Source organism: Mycteria americana, chromosome 17 (assembly GCF_035582795.1).
Source record: "Mycteria americana isolate JAX WOST 10 ecotype Jacksonville Zoo and Gardens chromosome 17, USCA_MyAme_1.0, whole genome shotgun sequence".
Classification (NCBI taxonomy): domain Eukaryota; kingdom Metazoa; phylum Chordata; class Aves; order Ciconiiformes; family Ciconiidae; genus Mycteria; species Mycteria americana.
In genome coordinates, this window is record NC_134381.1 from 12303721 (window position 1) to 12324421 (window position 20701).

Consider the following 20701-nt stretch of genomic DNA (forward strand, 5'->3'; position numbering starts at 1 on the left):
TTTGCAGGCTTTTTTGGCTAGTGAGTAGATACAGCTCAATTTAAAATTCAGTGTGCAGTTATTTTTCTTCCCACTCAACTGCTACCAAATTAAGACAATTTGAATGTTCACGTTACATTTTTAATGCTAGAAATAGCTAAGGTTGTTGCCGAATTACTTTATTTGAAGTTGCTTTATTTACAGTATAGTCAGGAATAGTTTAATCATCATTGTTCTCTACAGATTACAAATTGGGAGAAATCTTAAATATTTTGAAAGTAGTCTGGAATTAGACCACAATGATCTCTTGTACTTCATTTGGAAGTTTAATTCTGGGTAACCTCTTTTGAGAGAGAGCTTTATTGGGAAGAAAGATGGAATTGTCCACCATATTACTCATTTGTGGAATTTGTTTGTAGTACTTAAGGTTTAGACAGTTCAAAGGTCATACTTCTTTTTATTCAATGCCATATCCAATCTTAGTGTAAAAATAAACACTCTGTCCTCTGTGGATAAATAAATCCATCTGTTGGCTGCAGGTCAGACCTCTATTGGTGAAAGAGATTTAGAAAAATAGACCTTTTCTTTAATGTTTACTATGCTGACCCACAAAGGAAAAGTGAAATTCATTCAAGTCTAGAAACAGAAATACAGTACAAGTGATTTATAGAATTGCATTCCTTCCCTCTACAAACTTGCTGAGCATGAAACACTGCCCCAAAGCACTGCCTCTGTCTTTTCCTTGTCTTGTAGAAGTAATTGTCATCAGAAAAGTCACATTATACTGCACTGCCAGATTTCCTGTCTGCCTTCCAGTGTGCAGACTCTTAGCAGGGCTCTGCTTCCTGAGGATTCTTTGCTTAAGAATTCTTTAGATGGATGGGTGGTGGTGGTTTGGGTTATACAAAGGGGGATGTTTTAGCCCAAATTAGCAGCAATTGTTTTAATTGATTTGACTGATGGTGATTTTTGGTGGGTGAAAACTCAATCATTTAAAAAAAAAAAAAAAGCTTATGAGTTGGACTTGGAAAACACCGGCCTTTCCTCAAAATCTCCACTTCCGAGGCTGCTTCCCATAGATGTCCTTCTCATTGAGGGGCTGGTACATTTGGCAGTACAGGTTTCATGCTCAACTTTGTCACTAAGAACTGGACAGGACTTTAAAAAGCATACAGCCCACTGGGACTTGCTCTGCTGTAGTATTTCAGTGCTTTTGACAGTCCCCCCACAGCAGTGTTGCTCTCTTAGAAGTTCAAGTGTCCCAGAATGGCTCTAGGACAGCTGGAGGACAGGTGACATTCTGGAGTGGAAGTAGTAGTTAAGCACCAGTTGCTGGCCCCTGCAGAGGCTTGAGAGAACAGAATTGCTTCGTAGAGAGCCTGTCGACCTAAAAAGCTTAGTCAGTTTGATCAATAAATATTGACTTAGGGTTAGGATCAGAAATAAGACACTGCACTTTGGAATTGGAAGACAGAGTCAACTTCCTCCCTTTTCTGTCCAAAAGGAGACTAGCTTTAAAACATTGATCTGTAAGGATCTTTGTGATGTCTGATGTGTAGCTCATGAAGCGTGTACGAATGTACCTGTCCCTTTTTCAGGGAAGAATAAATGCATGACTGGACAAAGCTTTGAGGCTTTTTTCTGTGGGTTTTTTTTTTTTTTAAACATCTGTTCTGTGTTGTGTTGTCCCTGAAGGCGTATTTACCCACTCTTTAATTATGCAGCATTGCCCAGAGAATGGCTCTGTAGTTGAATATGTTCTCTGCAGTACAGCCTCTGTTTTCTTCCAGTATATGTATATTTCCATGCAGTAGATGTTATTAGAAAACTACACTTGCCTTTATCCTGTTATTTTGAGCAGGGAAGCAGTGATACTAGTTTGAAAACACAGGAAATAACCTGTACAGCAAATTAGAATTTTCATAATTAAATTCATATAATCACTAACTTTTCAAAAGCTGTACTGCTCTGAATGCTGTTCTTCAGCCCACCATTATTCTGCTTTGAGCAGTATCACTTTCCGTCTGCTTATGAACAGTTCTTTGTGGAAATAATGAAGAATACGCTCTCTCCTACACTGACTACATTTTACTTTGTTAGTTTACAGGATGCCCTTACAGAACTACAAGTTCTATTGGGAGTGCAGCAATACACACATTTCTGTATGCATAGATCATTAAATTGTAACAGTGCCAGCAGTAAAGTAAGATGTGCCAAGATGTTCTGTTCCTCTTAATTAAGCTTGATTTATATGTGCCTGTTGACTTAAGATGCAGTTAGTGTCCACTGCTGAGATGACACAGTACCCTGAGTAACTTTGTATTGATTACGCTTACAGAAGCTTGTGCTTTTCTAAGAACATAGAAATGAGCACAAACAAAATAAGTACATCAGGTTGTTACCATGGAACACTGTTAATCAACTTATTCATAGCAGCTTTGAAGAATGAAGTTAAAACTTACCTTCTGCTCTACTCCCTTTGAAACTGAGGAGTGCTATAGTTAACTCCCTCTAGCTTAAAAAAATAGAAGTGGATAGAATGTCAAAATACACTTTTCTGGTAAGATGAACCTGCTACACCAATATCAGTGACCTGAAATATGTACATTACAACACATAGTTGTGGAAGCAGTATCTGCTTTCCCTTGTTGCCATGCTGTTCTGTGTAAAAGCAAGTTGTCTAGAATACTGTGGGCATTGTAGAAATAAGTTATTAGCGTTCCTTTAGGGGAAATTACTATTATTCCCTTTCCCTCCCAAAATTCAGTTGCATGCTATATACACTGCCTGGAGCAGTCTCCCTATTTTGGATAGGGCTGCATCAGGAAATAGAATTTGTTCATTGGATCTCTCCTGTTCCTCTTCCTCCTCTGGAAAACCTTCCATCCTGGACTTGTTTACTGAACAGAAAAAAAAATTCATCTCCTGTAGCAACATCACTAGCAGCTTTTAGCCTGCTATATGGATAGCTTAAACCTCTTACCTAATGTCTTATAAACTATTGAAAAAACAGTACCATCTCCCCTTGCTCTTAGTATATGAAGGCTGCTGGTTTACCACAGTAAATGTAAACCTCCTGGTTTTACCACAGACTCTATTAATGGTATTGGAAAAGGCAGTGCAACTTTCCCTCCAACTTCCTATCTATGATGCTCAATCTAAGACTGGAGAAGGGCATTCTAGCTTCATTTTTTTCTTTTCTCTCTCTCTCTTGCCTCAGTCCATTCTACCAGGACCAGATGCATTCAGCAAGTGTGTGTTCAAGTAGAAGCTGCACTACACCTTGTGAATGGCAAAGCAGCATAAGGCACCTGGAGCTTCTAGATCCAGGTAAGAGGCAGGAACGAGGCTTAAGTCCACGTGCTATTTTGGAATTAAAAACTAAGTGCAGCTCTTACTTGTTCCAACTCCCCTGTACCAATGAATAAAGGACAGCCAATTACATTCAATTAATGCCTTTTAGAATTAGCGTAATTTGTTCTAGTAGAGATAAGAGTCAGAGGTTTTCACAAACATGCACTTCTGGCTAGCTATAAAACATTTTGATGTTGTTTACTTACACAGCATAGAAGAAACTGTGCCTTTAATTATCTTATTGCCACAAACCTTTGAAATTGGAAATGAGATAAATTCAGCCTCAATCTGTGGTTAAAATTTTTATATGCTCTTTAAATTCGCAACTCTTGTTTATCAATGGATTATTAATTAAACAAGGAAGAGAACTCTCCCACTGAGAAGGCTTAAGTCTTTGCAACAGTTTCTGTAGACTAGGCTTGATGGGTTCTTTTAAAGTACGCTTAACTATTAAACTACCTGTGGTACAGTATATATGACCTTAGATTGTACAGAGTTAAGGCACCAAATACAAGATAAAACAACATCCAAAATAAGAAATTTGCTTTACAACCGCACATCTCCACATACCACTTTTGGACATTCAACTCCTCTTAAACATCAAGGTAAACACGTGGTCTGAATGTTTCATGCAGCCACAGGAATTGGAGGAAAAAAACCCACTTCACTGAATTTAAATCTTATACTATGTTGAACTTTTCTCTTACAAAACTCACACAGCTACTTTTAGTAAGGCATTGCACTGCCTACACAGTATCAGACAGGCCTAGCAGAAAAAGCACCCCTTCTGTTACAAGACCCCAGACTAGAGGAACAGACATGTGTGTCCTACTCATGCTTCTGTATTGTCTCAAACATCAGTTACAAACGAACAACTGAATCAGTCCCATTTCTATGAGCAGAATGGGAAAAAGGAAGATGTTTCAGGAGCACTAGAAAACCTGGATATAAATAGGTATGGATTTAGATGACACAAATAAAGCTAAGGAGACAAAACTTCTGGGGTTAAGTAATAAAACAGCTTTGTGATGACAATTCTCTTAAGCTCAAACATGTTATTACTAGCTTAAGCGGTTAATGTTCAAAAGAAAGTACGGGTGAAAACTGCTGCCATGATCCATAGGCATAGGACTTCAGTGCCGAGTTTCACCAGTGAATTGCTCTAAAATGACTATAACAGAATTTCCACTTTACACCAAGGATCAGATTCACAGCAAACTAGATGTGCTGAAACAGAAGAATGAAACCAATGAGCTGTTAGACAAGCTGTCTCATATACTATAGATAGCGGATGCTACTACAATATCCCCTTGCTTTGCTTTAAACGAGTCAATAAAGTATCTCATTTTTCAATAGATTTATTCAGCAGGAAGCCCAAGAGAGTCTGTGTCCTGAACATTCAAGCTGAGTTACTGTTTTTTAAGACAGTACAACTGTTCTTAACAGAACTCCTCAGCAAGTCCAGCAGAGAGCTCATTTTCATTCTTTTGATGCCAGAGAGGAGAGGTCTTAGTCAGCTTCACGATGGACAACAACAATCTGAACTTCATATTTACATATCTCATCATGTATCCAAAAGAATCCACTGCAGCAGAGTTCTTGTGCTGTTTCCCAGAGCCACCGGAAATAGTAGCTGTTTTTGTAAGCTGCTTCTGTGACTTGGAACTCATCTGAAGCTGGGACATATTTTTCTCTTGATTAAGTAAGAGGCAGCTGTCTACAGATAATTCAGCTAAAGGCAAGAAGTTCTAATACCAAATGATCGTATCTTAGCCTACCAAGCAAACGAGGCAGAGGGAAACTTTCAATTTTGTCTGAGTAAAGACTGAAATACTACATTATCTGCTTGCTCTTCGTTTATACAGTTCTGGAGAGATGTTCAGGAATCCCACCTCTAGACTGTGATGATCTACGGGGCTCTCAGAAGTACAGATGCAGAATTAGAAATGCAGCAAGGGACACTGTTTCTTTCAGGGAATTGGTGACTGAAAAGACGGGGACTGCCAGGCTTACTCTCCAGGGACGTTGCTGGGACTGGATCAGGGATGGTACGTTAAAGCTGCTCACATTTATTGCTATCTTGGAGTTTTAGAAGTGCCAAGAGATTGATGTGCCATAGGTGAACAGCCAACAAAGAGATTTTTTTTTTTTCCTAGACCACTTGAAAAATCTTCATGCCACTCTTCCTTCATTTTCTACTTCCTAATAACATGAGGAACTTGTGGTCAGGGAAATTTTTCTCAATGGTTCAATGAAAGCAAAAAGCCTCAAATAATTTTAGATTTGTGCACTTTTCCCCAGTTAAGTTCTTTCAGTGGCTAGAGGGCATAGTCTTGTATTGAGTAAGACACACTTTAAATCTTTTTTCCTACCAGAAGGCAAGTGTTCTCAAAGAAAGAATCCTAGTCTCCAGAGATCAGAGATACCAGAGTAGTTTTCACAGATCTTTCTAACTTTGTAAATGAGTAGAAATAGTCCCTTGGTACATGAAGAAGTTGAAATATTGTAGGAGAACTTGTTTCTCTGAAGCTCTTCATAGGCTGATTAAAAGTTTTTAAGAATCTAGAAAATTCTATGTAACAATTCCATAATTTGAGAGAATCAGTTATTTACTGGGATGCTAGAAGGTGATCAGAAAAGGCAGGGAAGGAGGACAGAATTCATGGAAGCAAAGGTATTTAACTGCAGTGAAAGTCACAGCAGCAGGGTTTACAGCACATTTAAGTGGGAGCCATCACAATTGCTGACTCATCTAATTAACTCACACTGGCTACATGACAGCAAATTAGACAGATTAGGAACCACCTACCCAGGCACTAAATTGCCTTTGTGAGGATTGGATTGTGCACTGAGTCCAACAGAAATTGCTTGGGCAACAGAGGCGGCATGTTACACATTCCCTTCATGAGTATAGGCTGGCCTCCCTCCAGCCAAGTGGCACAACGCCCAGGAATAAGGTCACCGTGTTCCAACTCCTGAATATGTGCTTAAGGAAGACAGTGAGCACTGGCAGAGAGAGGACATGATGGCAGGAAGCAACATGTACCATGCTTTCATCTAGCTGAGCCCTTCAAACCAATCTGGTTGCCGTAAAACCTTCTCTAGACAGAACATGCCTGGAGAAGTCTCATATGGCTGGCAAAGTAGGATTGAAGTCCTACTTTATTAAATACATTATTTCTTCAAAATTCACAGTTGTGTATCTAGGAAAATGACAAGCATTCCAGCTGCCACCCACCCATCAGGAGGAAAAATGCTGAGGTATGGTTAGCAGTACACAGTACTTAAGGGTTTCCATCTGTAAAGGCTGCTGTTTAAAACTTGACTTCTTTTACCAGTGCAGCTGGTGAAATGGAGGTGCCAGCTCCTTCCAGAGCTATGCACTTTTGGAGAAGAGATACCAGCTGATAGGTATCATGTGTATGATAACACCAGGTGTCTCCTGAAGTCGTGTGCTGACAAAATTTCTAAAAAATGCTTCTGTCTAGCTTTCACCTATTTCAAAATAAAGGAAAACAACTGCTTCTAGAATGTATGACCTCACAGCAAGGTCATACCAATGCTGCTCTTACACCAATGCTACAACTGTGTAAGAAGTCAACTGGGACTAAGTTCTCTGAAGGGGAGATGGGCCAGAGAGAACGGCTGTGCTGCACAGGCACTGCAGACAGCAGTAGGACAGTGCAACAGGCTGGTTATACATACATTTGGGTCCCATGAAACCCAAACTGGTAAAAAGGGAAAGCAAGTACCTGCCTGATTATGGGTTTGTATGCAAGAGTGGCTAAAGGCAAACAAACGCTTTTGTAACATTGCAACAGTCTGTATTTTATCCCCATTCTGTAAATAGCCTCACTTTCTTCAATGTTAACCGAGCATGCCACTGAAGCTCATAACTGTTCTTCCAAAGTCAATGGTAATGCCATCCACCTCTGATACAGATAATACATTGAACAGGTCAATTCTTTATTGTAAAGCTCTGGCTTCTTTTAGTCCTTTAAGTGCCAGACACCATCTCCCAAAATACACGCTGTCATCTGGTTAGCTAAAACTAGAGTTAAGGTGGGTAGTGTACAGGCACAGACTTTCCCTGGTATCCTATTTATATATGTACTACTCAAAAGGAACTTTTTCAGAATTCTCTTCCATGAACCAGAAATTCCAACTATAAAATAACATTTCTGCTTCACTGAAGAGGTACTACAAAATAGACAATGATACTAGCAGCTGCACATGGACAAAGCATATGGAACCAGGTTTACATATTTGGCTGTTGGGTATATCCAGAGGTACAAAGCTCAGTAGCCATAAAATAGACCTCTAATCTCACAGAAAAGGCACTTTAGACCATGCTCCTGCGAGGAGGCTTTTAAAAGGAAACATGCAAGTATTACGCAAAAGACCGGAGCTTCTAGTTCTGCCTTAGCAAAACTCTGCTTGTCGTGACATTGATCAAGCAGATGTTACCCAAACTACTCATCAGATAATAGCCTGTTATTTCAGTTAGGTTAAAACCTACTCTTAGAATTTAACTGCTCTCTCAAATGCCAATATATTACACCCTTCAGGAGCCTACATCCATGACACTTCAATAGACGGGAATGTTTTGCTCAAGTTCCACTGCCAATGAGACAGGTTCCTAGGCAATCTTCCACCTTAGGATCTTATCACTGATTCCAAGTGGCTGCCAAAACCAGGATTTAGGAGTCTTAAGTACACTGTGTATTTCACATGTCAGGCAATGGTGTCTGTCCTGAGAAGGGGTGCAGCAAAGGCAAGGGGACAAATTTCAGACCTAAGTACTTGCGTTATGAACAAAAATGTATTAGAGAAATTTAGTATCTTTTCAGTGAAAAAGAGAAGCGCCACAAAGCAAGAATTTTAAAAAAGCAGAAGGAGTGGAATGCTTAGGACTGTAAGAGTTAAAAGGGTAATGACAGAAAAATACAGAAATTCACAGTCAAAGCAGTTCTGATGGAAACCAGTACAAATGGATTAAGCTGCCAAGTACAGGCCACAAAGAAACAGATCAAATAAGAGTCAGCAAGACATTTTATTAATCAGTCCTTGAACTGGACAGTGCTTGTCAGACTGACATCAGTTAAGCCTAGGAGAGGAATACTCAAGAGAAGTTCATTATAATGCACCTTAACGTTGCCTTGACGCATATAAAATACTGTCTTCCGAAGGAAGCAGAGCAGCCTGCTGCTCCACTATCAGGACTGCTTAGCCTGACAGGCTGAAAGACTGAATTGAATTTTAAGTGAGCTTCAGACCAAGCCCCAGGTTTGCACCTTGAAGATAACAGCAGATGAAAATCTGCACCACCAAATGGGAGGGACATTCTGATGGCTCATCAATTGCACCTGCAAATGTAATCAAATGGTTATGTGCTTTCATGGGCAAGTCACTGGTACAGTTCCTTAAGTTCATTTCCCCAGGGGCACATATATAGGCCACTTGCAAGATCAGGTTTCTGCCAACAGTAGCAAAGCTAACAATATTTAACAGCTATTTTTCTATATCAGCCTATGAATTCTATCCAGACATCCTGAGTCATGGATAACCTACACATGCAGTTATTTACTGAATTTGATGTTTTCAATATTGAAATGAAATATAGTTTATTTTTGCTGTTATATTTTGATGCAAAACAACAAGCTTTGGGCCTGATATACTACTACATATTCCATAGCAAGTGTTTTCCTGTTTTACATCGGTATAAACTGTGATTAGTCAGGGGGTTTTTATGCTTTCATCTCTGAACTGAGACCCTAAAATGCTGATACATCATCATCAACTCCCTCCCTTTTTTTTTTTTACCACCATTTTTATATAAAAAGTTGTTTCCAGCAACTTCAAGTACTGCAAGTACTGCAATTGTGCAGTACTGTACTATGCAACTTTGCATAACACAAGGTTATATAAAGGCAAATTAAAAAAACCCTAGTATTTTAAAACTACACATACCATGTGCACCATATAGGTCATAATCCAAAAGCATTTTAATCCAAGTAAAATATTTGTTAAAAACATTTACTACAGAACTGAAAAGAATTATTTATGGATGGCTGTATCCTACTTTCTAGCTTCAGAAAACCACAGCTAAGCAAATTATTAATGCAGAGTTAAATCACTGCCTGCCTGCCTTCCTCTCCTCCCACTGCACCCATAAGAGAAAAGCAAACCTGGCTGCTTCATTAATTAATTTGGCCTAATGTAATTTGATCTCTGCAGATATCTGGAATATCAGAACTGTGATATCATCAAAGTCTTTAATTCTTCATTTGGAGTTTAGCTTTAATAGTTCAGGGAAATAATTTCTCTCTGTATTAGTTAGATAATATCATGCATTCCCCTTCTCATTTTTATTCCCCATACCTATAACCATGCTATGGCTTTCAGTGCAGGCCGTGGCCGTGGCTTTGGTACCTACCCAAGGGTTTTCCACAGGTATGCAAGGAATGCAGTGCCTGACACAGCACTATCAATACAGCTTTTTATGCTACACAAGAGAAAAATACTTGAAGGAGAACAGTCTGTTGATAAAACCAAACAATTTCTTAAAACTGTTAAGTAATACTTTCTTTTTCAACTGAAACTGGAGTATTTGAAATGGCCTTGAAAAATACAAAGGTGGAATTCAGACCTATGTATTACCTGTTTAAACATTTAGTTAAACAAGACATAATAAAAACGTGCCATATACAAGATTGTCACAGGTATACGAGATTTTTAGAAAAAAAGCAATAAAAATATTCTTTAAGCTGAAAATAAAATCTCTTACCTTTTATATCACGATCTCAGCTTACAGTCACTACATTTCTGCTTATTTTATACAAGTGCATATGGCTATGAAGGTCCGGAGAGAATGAGAATAAAGTGGTATTAACCTGCTGAAAACTGCTTAAAAGTCTTAAACTGCAACATATAGATGTTCCAATACCATTTAAAAAAACATTCACCTTTCAGTTATTGCTGATTGCTGATTCACAATCTCAAAATATCAACATACAAATATTTAGGAGGAAAAAAACCCAGCGAATTTAGAGCAGCAGTTTTTTGAACTGGATGTTTACCAAGTACTATGCTTTCCTGTCATTTGGTGATGATTTAAGAGACACAAAAGCAATCCATTTGAAAGTCAAGTTCAGGCCTACCCTTTTGTGCCTCATATTAATGATGTGGGGAAGAGACAGAGAGAGAGAGAGAATATATCATTTAGTTAGATTTTGGAAAAAATATATATTCTATTTTTTTCTCCTGCCTTTTTGCTACATTTCATGTCTGCTGACATGTACAATGGTATGAAGCACTACTGCTTCAAGAGTGACCATTGCAAGTCTTGTAGCAATTTTGAGAGGAAACATGCAAATACAGTCATATTATTAAAATTCTGAAATACTTAAACAGTGAAAGTAAACACAGGAGTCACTGCTTAAAGCAGGCACTCCGCTAGGTTTTGTTTCTTGTTTTGGTGTTTGGTTCCCCCCCCCCCCCCCCCCAACACACCAGTCTTTCCCTTCTAGTATCAAGAAATAACCAGAAGTATATACACATCTATTGCTAGGTACCCAAAGAAAGGACTGTGGCTTGGAGTAAGTATTGCTTTTCATTAAATGGAACAAAGTTCAAGAAGTGAGAAAAACACTTTAAAAAAAAAAAACCAACCAAAAAAAGGAAAAAAGCTCAAATTCCATGTCTGAAGTTGAGAAACCTCAAAACGAGCCACGTTTGTTCTTGCTTTTAAGACATGTACAAAATGCCATTTCGAGCCACACAACCTGATGGTTCTAGAAGTCAGAGAAGAAATCTTGAGGGCCCAAGTGAATAATAAAAGGTGCGATGCTGAGAGGCTGGCAATAGGGACTGTCAATGAAAAAACCACCTACAGTGGGAAAAGAGCAGAGAAGCAAAAACTTCATGTTAATTTCAGAGCAACTGGCTGAAGCTAAAGCTCCATTTAAATTTCTCTGCTCTTTCAGCTGCAAGTGGAATTTTCATTGTAAAATGGGCACGTTTAATTCTTTGAAGGTATTGAAACATCTAACACTTCCAAGGTTACCACTTTCTGAACAAAGAACTGACAGCTCATTCATATTTTCAGTAAAGCAGAGAAATGTAAAATATGCAGCAAGGGGGCAAGTTTACAATGTGGTTAGTAACTCCCAACAAATGACAAAAAATAAAAAATGACTTCTATAAATCATCTGAAATGACTGCCATCATGTTGGAAAAGAGCATAGCGCCCTCCTTGTTTTTGAAATAAGAACAAGTTATTTGGCTTACAAATGTTCATCGTATAGAATTGGTTCAGAGAATATTTTGTTTGAAATTTTACAAAGCTGGGGATTAAAAAAAAAAGAAACTACAAACAGTTGCCAATCAGGGGAACTCCAAAAGAGAAGGGGGGAAGGGAGAAACGTGTGCAGAGGAAAGATTCTTTTAATGAATATTTGATTAACAAAAATGGGCTCTTATCAGCCATGCTTTTTCTGCTCCGTGATGGCTTCCTTTCATCCATAGGCCAGCAAAATGTATCGGTGATTTATGAGCAATGCTCAATTTGACTACATCCCCAAGACCCTGCTCTGTATCTCAACACTAAGGCATGGATGACAACAGCAGGCTCACCACTACTTGTCAATAGATTGACATTATTTATTAAAGTACCACCAACACCAAACGAAAGCGAGAACTACGGCAGAAGAAAACCCATTTAAGATATAAACACATTCCTAAGCACAAATACTTCGCTTAAGAATAACAGCTGCAGTTAATTCCAAGAAAAGCAGCTTGTTATATAAGCCACCCCTTATTAAGCTTTTCTAATGTTTCCTTCCCTATAACAGGGGGCATAGGGGAGGAGGAACTTTACATTGCTTTAAGCACCATTCTTACACCCTCTTCATATATACAGCTCCCCCTGCCTCAGCAGCAGAGTCTGTTGGAGAACAGTGTATAAAGGCAATCTTTAAAAGAGCATGAGCTAAAGCAAACCTACTGAAAAGCAACGGGTGAGGTCTGAGTAGAGAAGTGCAGCCAACAATGCTGCTGCTTTTGTAGGGTGATACCTTAATAAAGACTACTCGAATCCCGCGTTAGAGCCCACAGCAGTTTTTACGCAGAAGTCTACAATGCATGGAGAGAGCGTGGAGCTGGGGCCTGTCCTGGAATTTCAGACAGGTGCGCACACTCCTTAGCAGAAAGAAGATTCTTTCAGTTTGAGCACCAACTCTTAGAAAAGTACTGGCCTATGGCTGAAGTGTGTCACTTTTCACAGCAGCACTCAACAAGAACTGGGACAATTAAATAGCAAGTTTTCATGGGGACCTTGTTGCTGCTTTAGATTCTTATAAATGCCAGGGGGAAAAGGAGAACCCTTTGTTTTAATATACGATTGACAACTAAAATGTTTTCTGTAGAAATGGTGGATGGAAAATCAAGGGTGGGCAGACAATCTTAAAAGTGAAGAAGGCCACAAGAACAAGTGCAATTTATTTTTTTCTTTTTTTTTCTTTTTTTTTTTCTTTCGTAAAAACAGAAAAGAAAGGAAAACAAGCAGCTTTTGAGCTCTAAAGAACCTGATTGTAACATAATTGTCGTCCTTTCTCTGGGCAATACGGACTTGACTGTGTATCCCTGTAATTACGTAACAAGAGTCCTTCTGTGGGAACTTCCTTCGTTTAATACCTGTTTCACAGAATGCAACCTAATACAGAGAGACAGCCTAAGATTAATTCCCTTTGTTTTGTCTGTTTTTCAGTAGCTTGTGTACAAGTGAAAAGCCTTCTTGGATAATTAAGACTGTGTCCAAAATCACAGTTACAGTATGCTGATCTTAAAGATTATAAGGAAACTCAGGTACTGATGCTTAACTATAAAAAATAAGATAAAACAATATTTTAACCCATATTTTACTAAGTTTATTACACACCATAATATTTACAAAGTTAAATGTTAACTGTAAAGTTTCTATTGTGTGAGTTTGTTTGTTTTTGGTTTGTTTTTTTTTTTTTAATTTTAATTTTTATTTTTTAAAGAACTATGCCCTGCGTTTAATAACCCTACAACAAGTACAGGTCATTAACTGAATCTGTGTGACTGCATTAGGAAACAGGCAGTACTCTTGTGTTACAACAAAACAGTTTATTTGTGATCAGTGTTTTATATTCTATACATCCTTCACAAATTTAATTTTACATAATCGGATACTTCATTTAAAACGTAAGATTTAAGCTTCTAGTTCTTCCCTATAACAGAAGGCTGGTATAAGTTATTTGAAAATGAGGTAACATTTCACAGAACATTTTTTTTCAAGTTTTAGAGAACTAAATTTGCATTTTGTTAAAATCAAAAAGTAGGAAAAAGATGTTTCTTTACAAATGACTTTGCTCAAGTATGTGTTCAAAGAAAACAGGATAAAAAGGCTTTTTTTCTTCTAACATTCTGTACTGTACTGTGTTGTTCAATCAATAGGAATTAGCTTCTGCCATTTGCTAAAAGAATGAGTAGTGGGGAACAGGATAAGTTGGGAATTTCATAACTGGTAACAGAACCATTCTCTTGGGTAAACCTACAGAGAGAAGAAAGGGAGAGGACTCCAAATAAGTTCAGTGATCCAAGAAAGTCAGATAAGAGCTTACAGTAGTGTTCTCATTAACCTTTTCCAGATCAGTCAATCAATGTGATTTTAGGGTGCAGAGTCCCATCAACAGTAACACTTCAACACTTTGCACTATTTCAAACAGATGGTTAGCTTAAAGTTTGCTGTTATTTTGATCCTGGTGTTTGGTAAAATTAAGTAAGCAAAATTAAAATCTGGTAAGCAATATTCTCAAAAGCAGAGTGTGTATTTGGACTTGAAGCTCTACTTCATAATCTTTATGATAATTAATCTCTACTATTATCTTGGTTCTATGTTCTGAGTTGATTTCACAGGCCAGTTACGATTGCAGATATTCTAGGCAGGCACTGCTGTGCTTAAGAGAACTCACAGGGAAACTGTTCAGCAGTTTTGATAAGCATCCAGGTAGGTCAGCCAAAAATCAAGCACCTACAGTAAATTCTGCATCTGCTTCATTATTCTGCATTTCCTCTCCTCTATTGAAGTGGCAAATCTGGAAAGATTAATATCTGCCTGATTTCATGATTATATATTATAGAGTTCTTGTGGCCTCGCAAACTTCTGCACAATTAAATGTTTGTTTGTTTTTTTAATCTTTCCTATTTAAATTCTAGTATTTAACCTATGTATCCATTTAGAAATCACAAAGCAGCAACAGCAGGTATTCCAGAGCACCAGATGATCAAAGTGAAGTTTCCCAACATGCAACAGCTTACAAAGGCAAAGAGACATGTTTACCTTACAGCCAAAAAGCATTATCCCAGTACTTCGCATCACAATCATAAGACATTAAAAACAGAAACTCTTTATGTGAAAAATGGGGGCATTCAATTCCACAATGCTTTGAAGTCAGTGATATGTCACATATACACAGCTAAGTGATTAAAATCCAGCTCCCAAAATAGGCATCATGAGAAAAATCACACAACAGAAGAAAGGAATGAAAAAAGCAAGAAAAGCTGCAAGGAAAGTCGGTAACAATTGTATTCTTTTCTTCAGCAGGGAAAGGATTACTCTTACGTCACCATGTGTCCCTGCTTGTAAAAACACATGCAGATACCACTCATCTCGGTTACAGTCTGTGACTATTGCTTGGAATGAACCAAAGGGATTTGTTAAAAATCCATGACCATGAAGTAAGCCCTAAACTAAACTTCATTTTTCCTTGAGAAAACATGTAGCTGTTCCTTGTGTAATACAACACAAAAGACAACACACAGAGTGCACTCGGTGGGCAGCACTGCTATCGGCTGCCATTCTGTCAGAGCACTTGGCCAGTCAGTCAGGCACAACTTCCAAAACTAGAGTGGTTTGCTTTAATTTTGAAGGGAGAATGCCACAGTATAAGTGCAGCCCATGGGCCCATTCTCCTTCCCCTTCCGCTGCAGGAGGGTGGAATAGGACCAGCTGGTCTTAGTCAAGCAAAGTGAACATTTCCAATAAAGCAGCAGCATTCCTCCACTGTTTATAGCTCATACCTCTAAAAGAAAGTAATGAAATCAACATTTCAAAATATTTTTAACTTTTATAATGCTATCGGGGGAGTTGGTATTGCCCAAGCTATACAAATTTGAGAGGAACAAGTATTGAAAATGCTATAAAAGCTAGAAAATTAACAACAAATTGCAGGCTTAGTTTCCCATATGAAAAACTGCAGGCCTTGAAACGTACTCCACTTGTCATTTGAGAAGCAGGCTTTCATCCAGTCCCTGTGACAGGAGAGGACAGTGGGACTGGTTCTGGTGGGCTCGCTTTTTGTGTGCCAGGACATATCACTGACTCCAAAGTGCTTTGCTCCCATTGCCACATAAACCTCATTCAAAGTAACCAAAAGGGCCGGTTAGAGGTATGCGTTGTTAGTCTAGCATAAAAAAGCCAGTGGGTAGGGAGAAGCTGAGTTAAGAAAAACCCTTCCATCATAGCTCTCTGATTATTAGTTTATTTTACAATCTTCACAAAACCAGTGCTTTGCCAGCCTAATATCACTATGTTTCTTAGTAAAAAGCATTGTGGCAAATTACCATGTCCTAGCTTCCTTGCAGTCTGATTGCTAACGGTATCAGCTACACAGAAACCGTTCTGCTTGTCCCAAGCAGCAGTGTTTTAGCCTGTGGGGGCGGGTGGGGGGGGGGTGTATAAGCACACTCAAGAGAGTTGACAGCATTAAGGGAGCTTTGTCCACAAGCCACTTACGCTTGGGGACAAACATTGTGCCAATGTTATTGTAACGCCATTTAGATAAATATTGGTCAGAGGTGCTGAAGTAGGCCCTTCGGTAGTCTTTGAATGGAGCACAGATTGGCTGTAAAAAGTAAGAAAACTACTTCAACTCAGTTTCAGTATGAAAGGGAACAGGCAATTAGAACAAGCAGTCCTTCCACAAATCAGGCAAAGCATAGGCAAAAAAGCTACTCCAACCAAAAAAGAACCACAAGGTTATGGCATAAAAGTGTTGTTGTTGTCATGGTTTAAGAGCTTTAATCTCTTTGAATTTCTCCTTGGACTGCCACATTTGGACTGCCACAACAGTTTCTGTATAATTTCTAATTTGTTAATTATTGGGCTATACATACCGTAAGCTGGTGCAGCTGTACTATACCCATATGGTGCTCCATAGCCTGCAACATAAACAGATAAGGGATGGGTTTCATTTCCTACGGTATCTGAAGACAATTGGTGTTTGCACACCAACACACAGGGAGGGACCCTTTCGGGTACATGAAGCAGGACCGCAGAAAAAACAAACTCACACTAATACATATAAATCTTGCTGAAAACACTGAAATCCTTCTACGTGGTGGCTTGAAGAACAAGCTACCCAATGACCTTCTTAAGCCTTAGTATCAAAGAGTTACATTCTGTATTTCATTTCCTGAGCATTTTCTTTCAGCTGAAGCCCTCAAGTCTGTATTGTCAGAGCATGGAGCTGGCGTGATCCAGACATCCCATATTTGCTTATGTTCTTCCTAAAATACAAATACAGTCTAACGGTCATTTTCCTCAACTTCCATTATAAAGGGGAATGCTGGATGCCCGAGGCAGATACCACATCACCATCAGTAAAGCTCCTGTGAATTCTGCTTTCTCTGCCATTTCTAACAGACAAAGTTTCACAAGACATCTGAACACCTGGAGGCGAACAGAGAACAGTATCTTTTTTTCCAAAGAGCTAAGCATGACTCGAGTGAGACAAAAAGCAACAGTGGTCACACCAATCTTGGTTACTACATCTCAGTTCATGAAGGCTTTACAGGTTTTTTTTCTGGTGGGATAGCTTCTGTCCGTCACAAAAAGCAAGGGATTTCTGAGAAGAATAGGGAATGAAGAGAAATGAAGGCCAAGGCCAATAAAAGCTTAACAACTACAGCAACTGGGAAAGTAAACCTATTTCTGGAGTAATTCCATGCTGGCAAGAAGAACGCCCCTGGCAGGTTAAAGTGTCTCATAAATGACTCCTCGGGCAGAAAGACAGTTCCAAAAACAATGTTAACAGCCATTAAAAATTAATTACTGGTTTTTAATATTTATAATTACATCAACATACAGGAACAATGAAGACGACATGCTGTCGACTGTGCCAGGAAGCAAGTTACCAAAAACCAGGGCTATGCTCTTAGCACGTGTGAACTGCTGAAGGGTGTAATTAGAACTCGTGCTGCAATCTGAAAACCTGAGCATGAGGAATATAAATTTTATTTCTTGGAAGCTACTGGATTTGCTTTGACTAAGGAATCTCCAGCATCTCATTCTTACAAATTTGTGGTTCTTATTCCAAGTAAAACCAATGTCTAGATTCCCTTCACATGTCACCTGCAAGCCTCAGACACGGTGTCGAGAGTCACAAAGAGCAATGCACTTTGAAAAGGGGAACGAGGTGGTGAACATTTCATTAAAATTTTCTTGCATTTACATTTTAACAGCTTATATTCTATGTGCCTGTTGTATTAAAAACAACACGACACAACAAAAAACCCGACACTATTTTGCACCAGCCAGTAGCAGCTGAGCACTTCAGCTCTTCAAACGGGAACAGTTTTGCTTCTGATAGTTGCAAACCTCCCCTAAGGAATCGGCAATGGGATACCCTGACTAGTAACTCACCTACTCTGTACAGTGAACACCAAGGATAAATGTGAACCAGAAGGCCCCTGGATTTCAAAAGATGTTTCTGCTAATCAGAACAATGCAGCAGGGATGATGAATTAACATCAGCCAGAGTTTGAACGGAAATTCTTTTATTTTTTGGGTTTTTTTGGCCACCACAGAAGCTACTAATGGATACTGTGCTCACGTGTGTGATTCATGCAGGTGGTTTCTGGGAGCACAGTGACTCCTGAGCCTGCCAACTTCATCTCCACAAGGGTTTTCTGGGAAAGCCACTCCTAATGCTAAAGGGCACGTGATCCAGGAGGTTCTTAGCTAGGAAGACAGTTTGGGAATTGTGCCATGGCAGTGAACTATGAAGACGACATATAATAAAATAATAAAGCCAGGAAAGCCATTATACCAATAACTGTGTGCTCTGTGCATGCTGAGCTTCAAGTTGTACACTCATAAAGGACAGGTACTGCCAGTTTTTCAGCTCTTTGATTTATTTAAAGCCCCATGAATTCTCCCTTCTGCTTCATCTCAAGATGATTAAAGCTGAAGAAATCACTTGCATAGGTGACTGACACACACACAGAAAAGAACACCCCAGCAGACAAGATTTAAACTATTAGTGTCGTGCCTTACCTGGCGTTATGTATCCAGTAGCAGCAGCTGCCCCAACAAATGCCCCTCGTGTTAAAGCACCTCGTCCTCTGCCTCGAACAGCCTGGACTGCTGCAGAAACAGCTGTATTGACAACCCCTTTAGTCTGCCCAGAGTAATAAAAAATAGCAATTCAGAAAGTGAAAGCATTGCTGGAAATACAAGGCCATCTACATTCAATCACCACCTTTAAAAAAATCTCTTTAAACATGTTTGATGCGCCAGTCTTGTTAAAGGCAGAATACAGACTGGAGAAGTACTGTCCTAAAGAATTTGACTGACAGAAACCAAGCAAGTCTCCTGCCAGGTCACTGACTGCAGCGCACACCGAGTCCAGGAGCCCGTTCACTTCACTCGGATCTGGCAGGCGGTGTGGTCAGACTCTGCGTTATTTACCTCAGTTTTGGTGGCATGGGCACAAACAAACACTGGTGGGTTCTGACCCTTTCTCTGCTGTGCCTCGCTGCTGTCTTTCCCACTCCCTTACAAGCTTCCTCTCCTCGATGTACAACACCGTCTTTGCTTCTCTCCTACCATTCTGAACCCACTTAACTTCAGCAGGGCCAGGATTTCAGCCCAAAGACAAACCACCACCTCATGACAACACTGGACTGCTCTGACCTAACTAACTTTCCTAGAATGCCACCTTCCTTTTCCCATTGTCACCACCTACAAGCGAAAGAACGGCAAGGAGGTTAGAGAAGCTGGTGTTGCTCAGTGCATCAGAGCAGAGCTTTGCTGTGCTAGATGCCCCGACTGCCTGCTGAAAACAATAAAATCATGCAAATCCAGGTATTTCAAAGACAAGTTTGGCAATTATCACCATCACTGACCTACTGCAAAAAGAACACATGAACAACAACAACAAAAGAAAAATCAGAATTTAGGAAGTGCCTGAATCAGAGGTCATTTTTACACCTTAACTGTATGTGGAACATTATCCTGTGAGGTGGTGGTGTTCTCATTTACTAGACTTTCAACACAGTAATGGAAACTGAAATACTCCTAACCAGAGGCCTTAGTGAAATGGAGAGGACTTATTCATTACAGAACAGAAACAAAAATAAGAGTTGACTCTTATCTTTTGTAAGTGTATTTTATGATACATTCTGCTCCAGCGTGAAATGAGAAAACCCTAATTCTAATCTATTTGCACAAAAGAGACACAAATTGTAATCCTCGGGACCTAGTTCAGACTGCAGTCCTCTGGAGGAAGAACACTGTTGATTAGTTTCTGCTCTGTTCAACCTTTTTCTTAATAGATTTAAGAGATCATTGTGGCCGTTAAACCTAATGGACAAGACCAAGCTTTTTATTATACAAGTCTTCCTCACCAAACAAAATGGCTCATCTGAAAAGTGGAGAAGGTGCAAAAAAGGTGCAAAAAGCTCAGCTTACTCCAGAATCTTGGGTTAAGGCCTTTACCTGGCTATAAATGACTTATCCCCTAAGTCTATGCATCTTACGTGATGAAGGAGCACACTATGGCTCTGGCCTGAAACACAAGAGACTTCCACATCATCACTGGTTGAACCACTGACCTTATTGTATCTCCTCTAGCTAATCAGCACCTCTCTTTCTTTGTGCCTCCTTGTCTACTATACTTCCCACAATATGGTCCCAACTATCAGATTATATTGTTATACTACAATAATTATTATAGAAGAATGAAAATAGAAACCTTACACATGTGCATAAAACAAAAGACTGAAATCAGTTGCTTCCTGTAGAAGTTCCTGTATCAAAAAACAACCCAGAGCTGTGATAACAGAGCGGTCCAAAAAGCAAGTAACAATTCTTACCTGAGGAAGAATCTTCTTTTTCTTGTTGTTTGCTGCATTAGGCCCAGAAAACAGTTTTTCAAGTGCTGCTAATGCAGCACTTGCTTTTGCTACTTTCTTATTTGGGCCTGCACCTCTGAACTTCTGCCCATCTACTTCTACCTGGAAATTGAGACATGAGTTTATGCCTAGTATTCATCCTTGGGAA

At 39.3% G+C, this 20701-nt stretch overlaps 1 protein-coding gene and 1 long non-coding RNA gene across 13 annotated transcripts in view; one reads left to right on the forward strand and one right to left on the reverse strand.

Moving 5' to 3' along the window:
- STRBP (spermatid perinuclear RNA binding protein) overlaps positions 1-20701 on the reverse strand; it is an 85096-nt gene that overhangs the window by 11493 nt on the left and 52902 nt on the right. For 3 of the 11 annotated variants that reach the window (XM_075520140.1, XM_075520133.1, XM_075520132.1), the window contains exons 15-18: positions 20515-20655; positions 18695-18818; positions 16534-16578; positions 11112-11221 (exon numbers count right to left, since the gene is read on the reverse strand). In XM_075520140.1, coding sequence (XP_075376255.1) covers positions 11127-11221; positions 16534-16578; positions 18695-18818; positions 20515-20655 — 405 coding nt within the window. In that variant the 3' untranslated portion in view covers positions 11112-11126. Of the gene's footprint in view, positions 1-8600; positions 8700-10120; positions 10186-11111; positions 11222-13317; positions 13910-13929; positions 16263-16353; positions 16579-18694; positions 18819-20514; positions 20656-20701 lie in introns of those variants that run through there. The other 8 variants (XM_075520129.1, XM_075520130.1, XM_075520131.1 and 5 more) reach the window with 6 other exon arrangements.
- LOC142418379 (uncharacterized) overlaps positions 1-20701 on the forward strand; it is a 38849-nt gene that overhangs the window by 1235 nt on the left and 16913 nt on the right. For both annotated transcript variants that reach the window (XR_012778268.1, XR_012778267.1), the window contains exons 2-3: positions 3200-3309; positions 5199-5381. This is a non-coding gene — a long non-coding RNA (uncharacterized LOC142418379). The remainder of the gene's footprint in view (positions 1-3199; positions 3310-5198; positions 5382-20701) is intronic.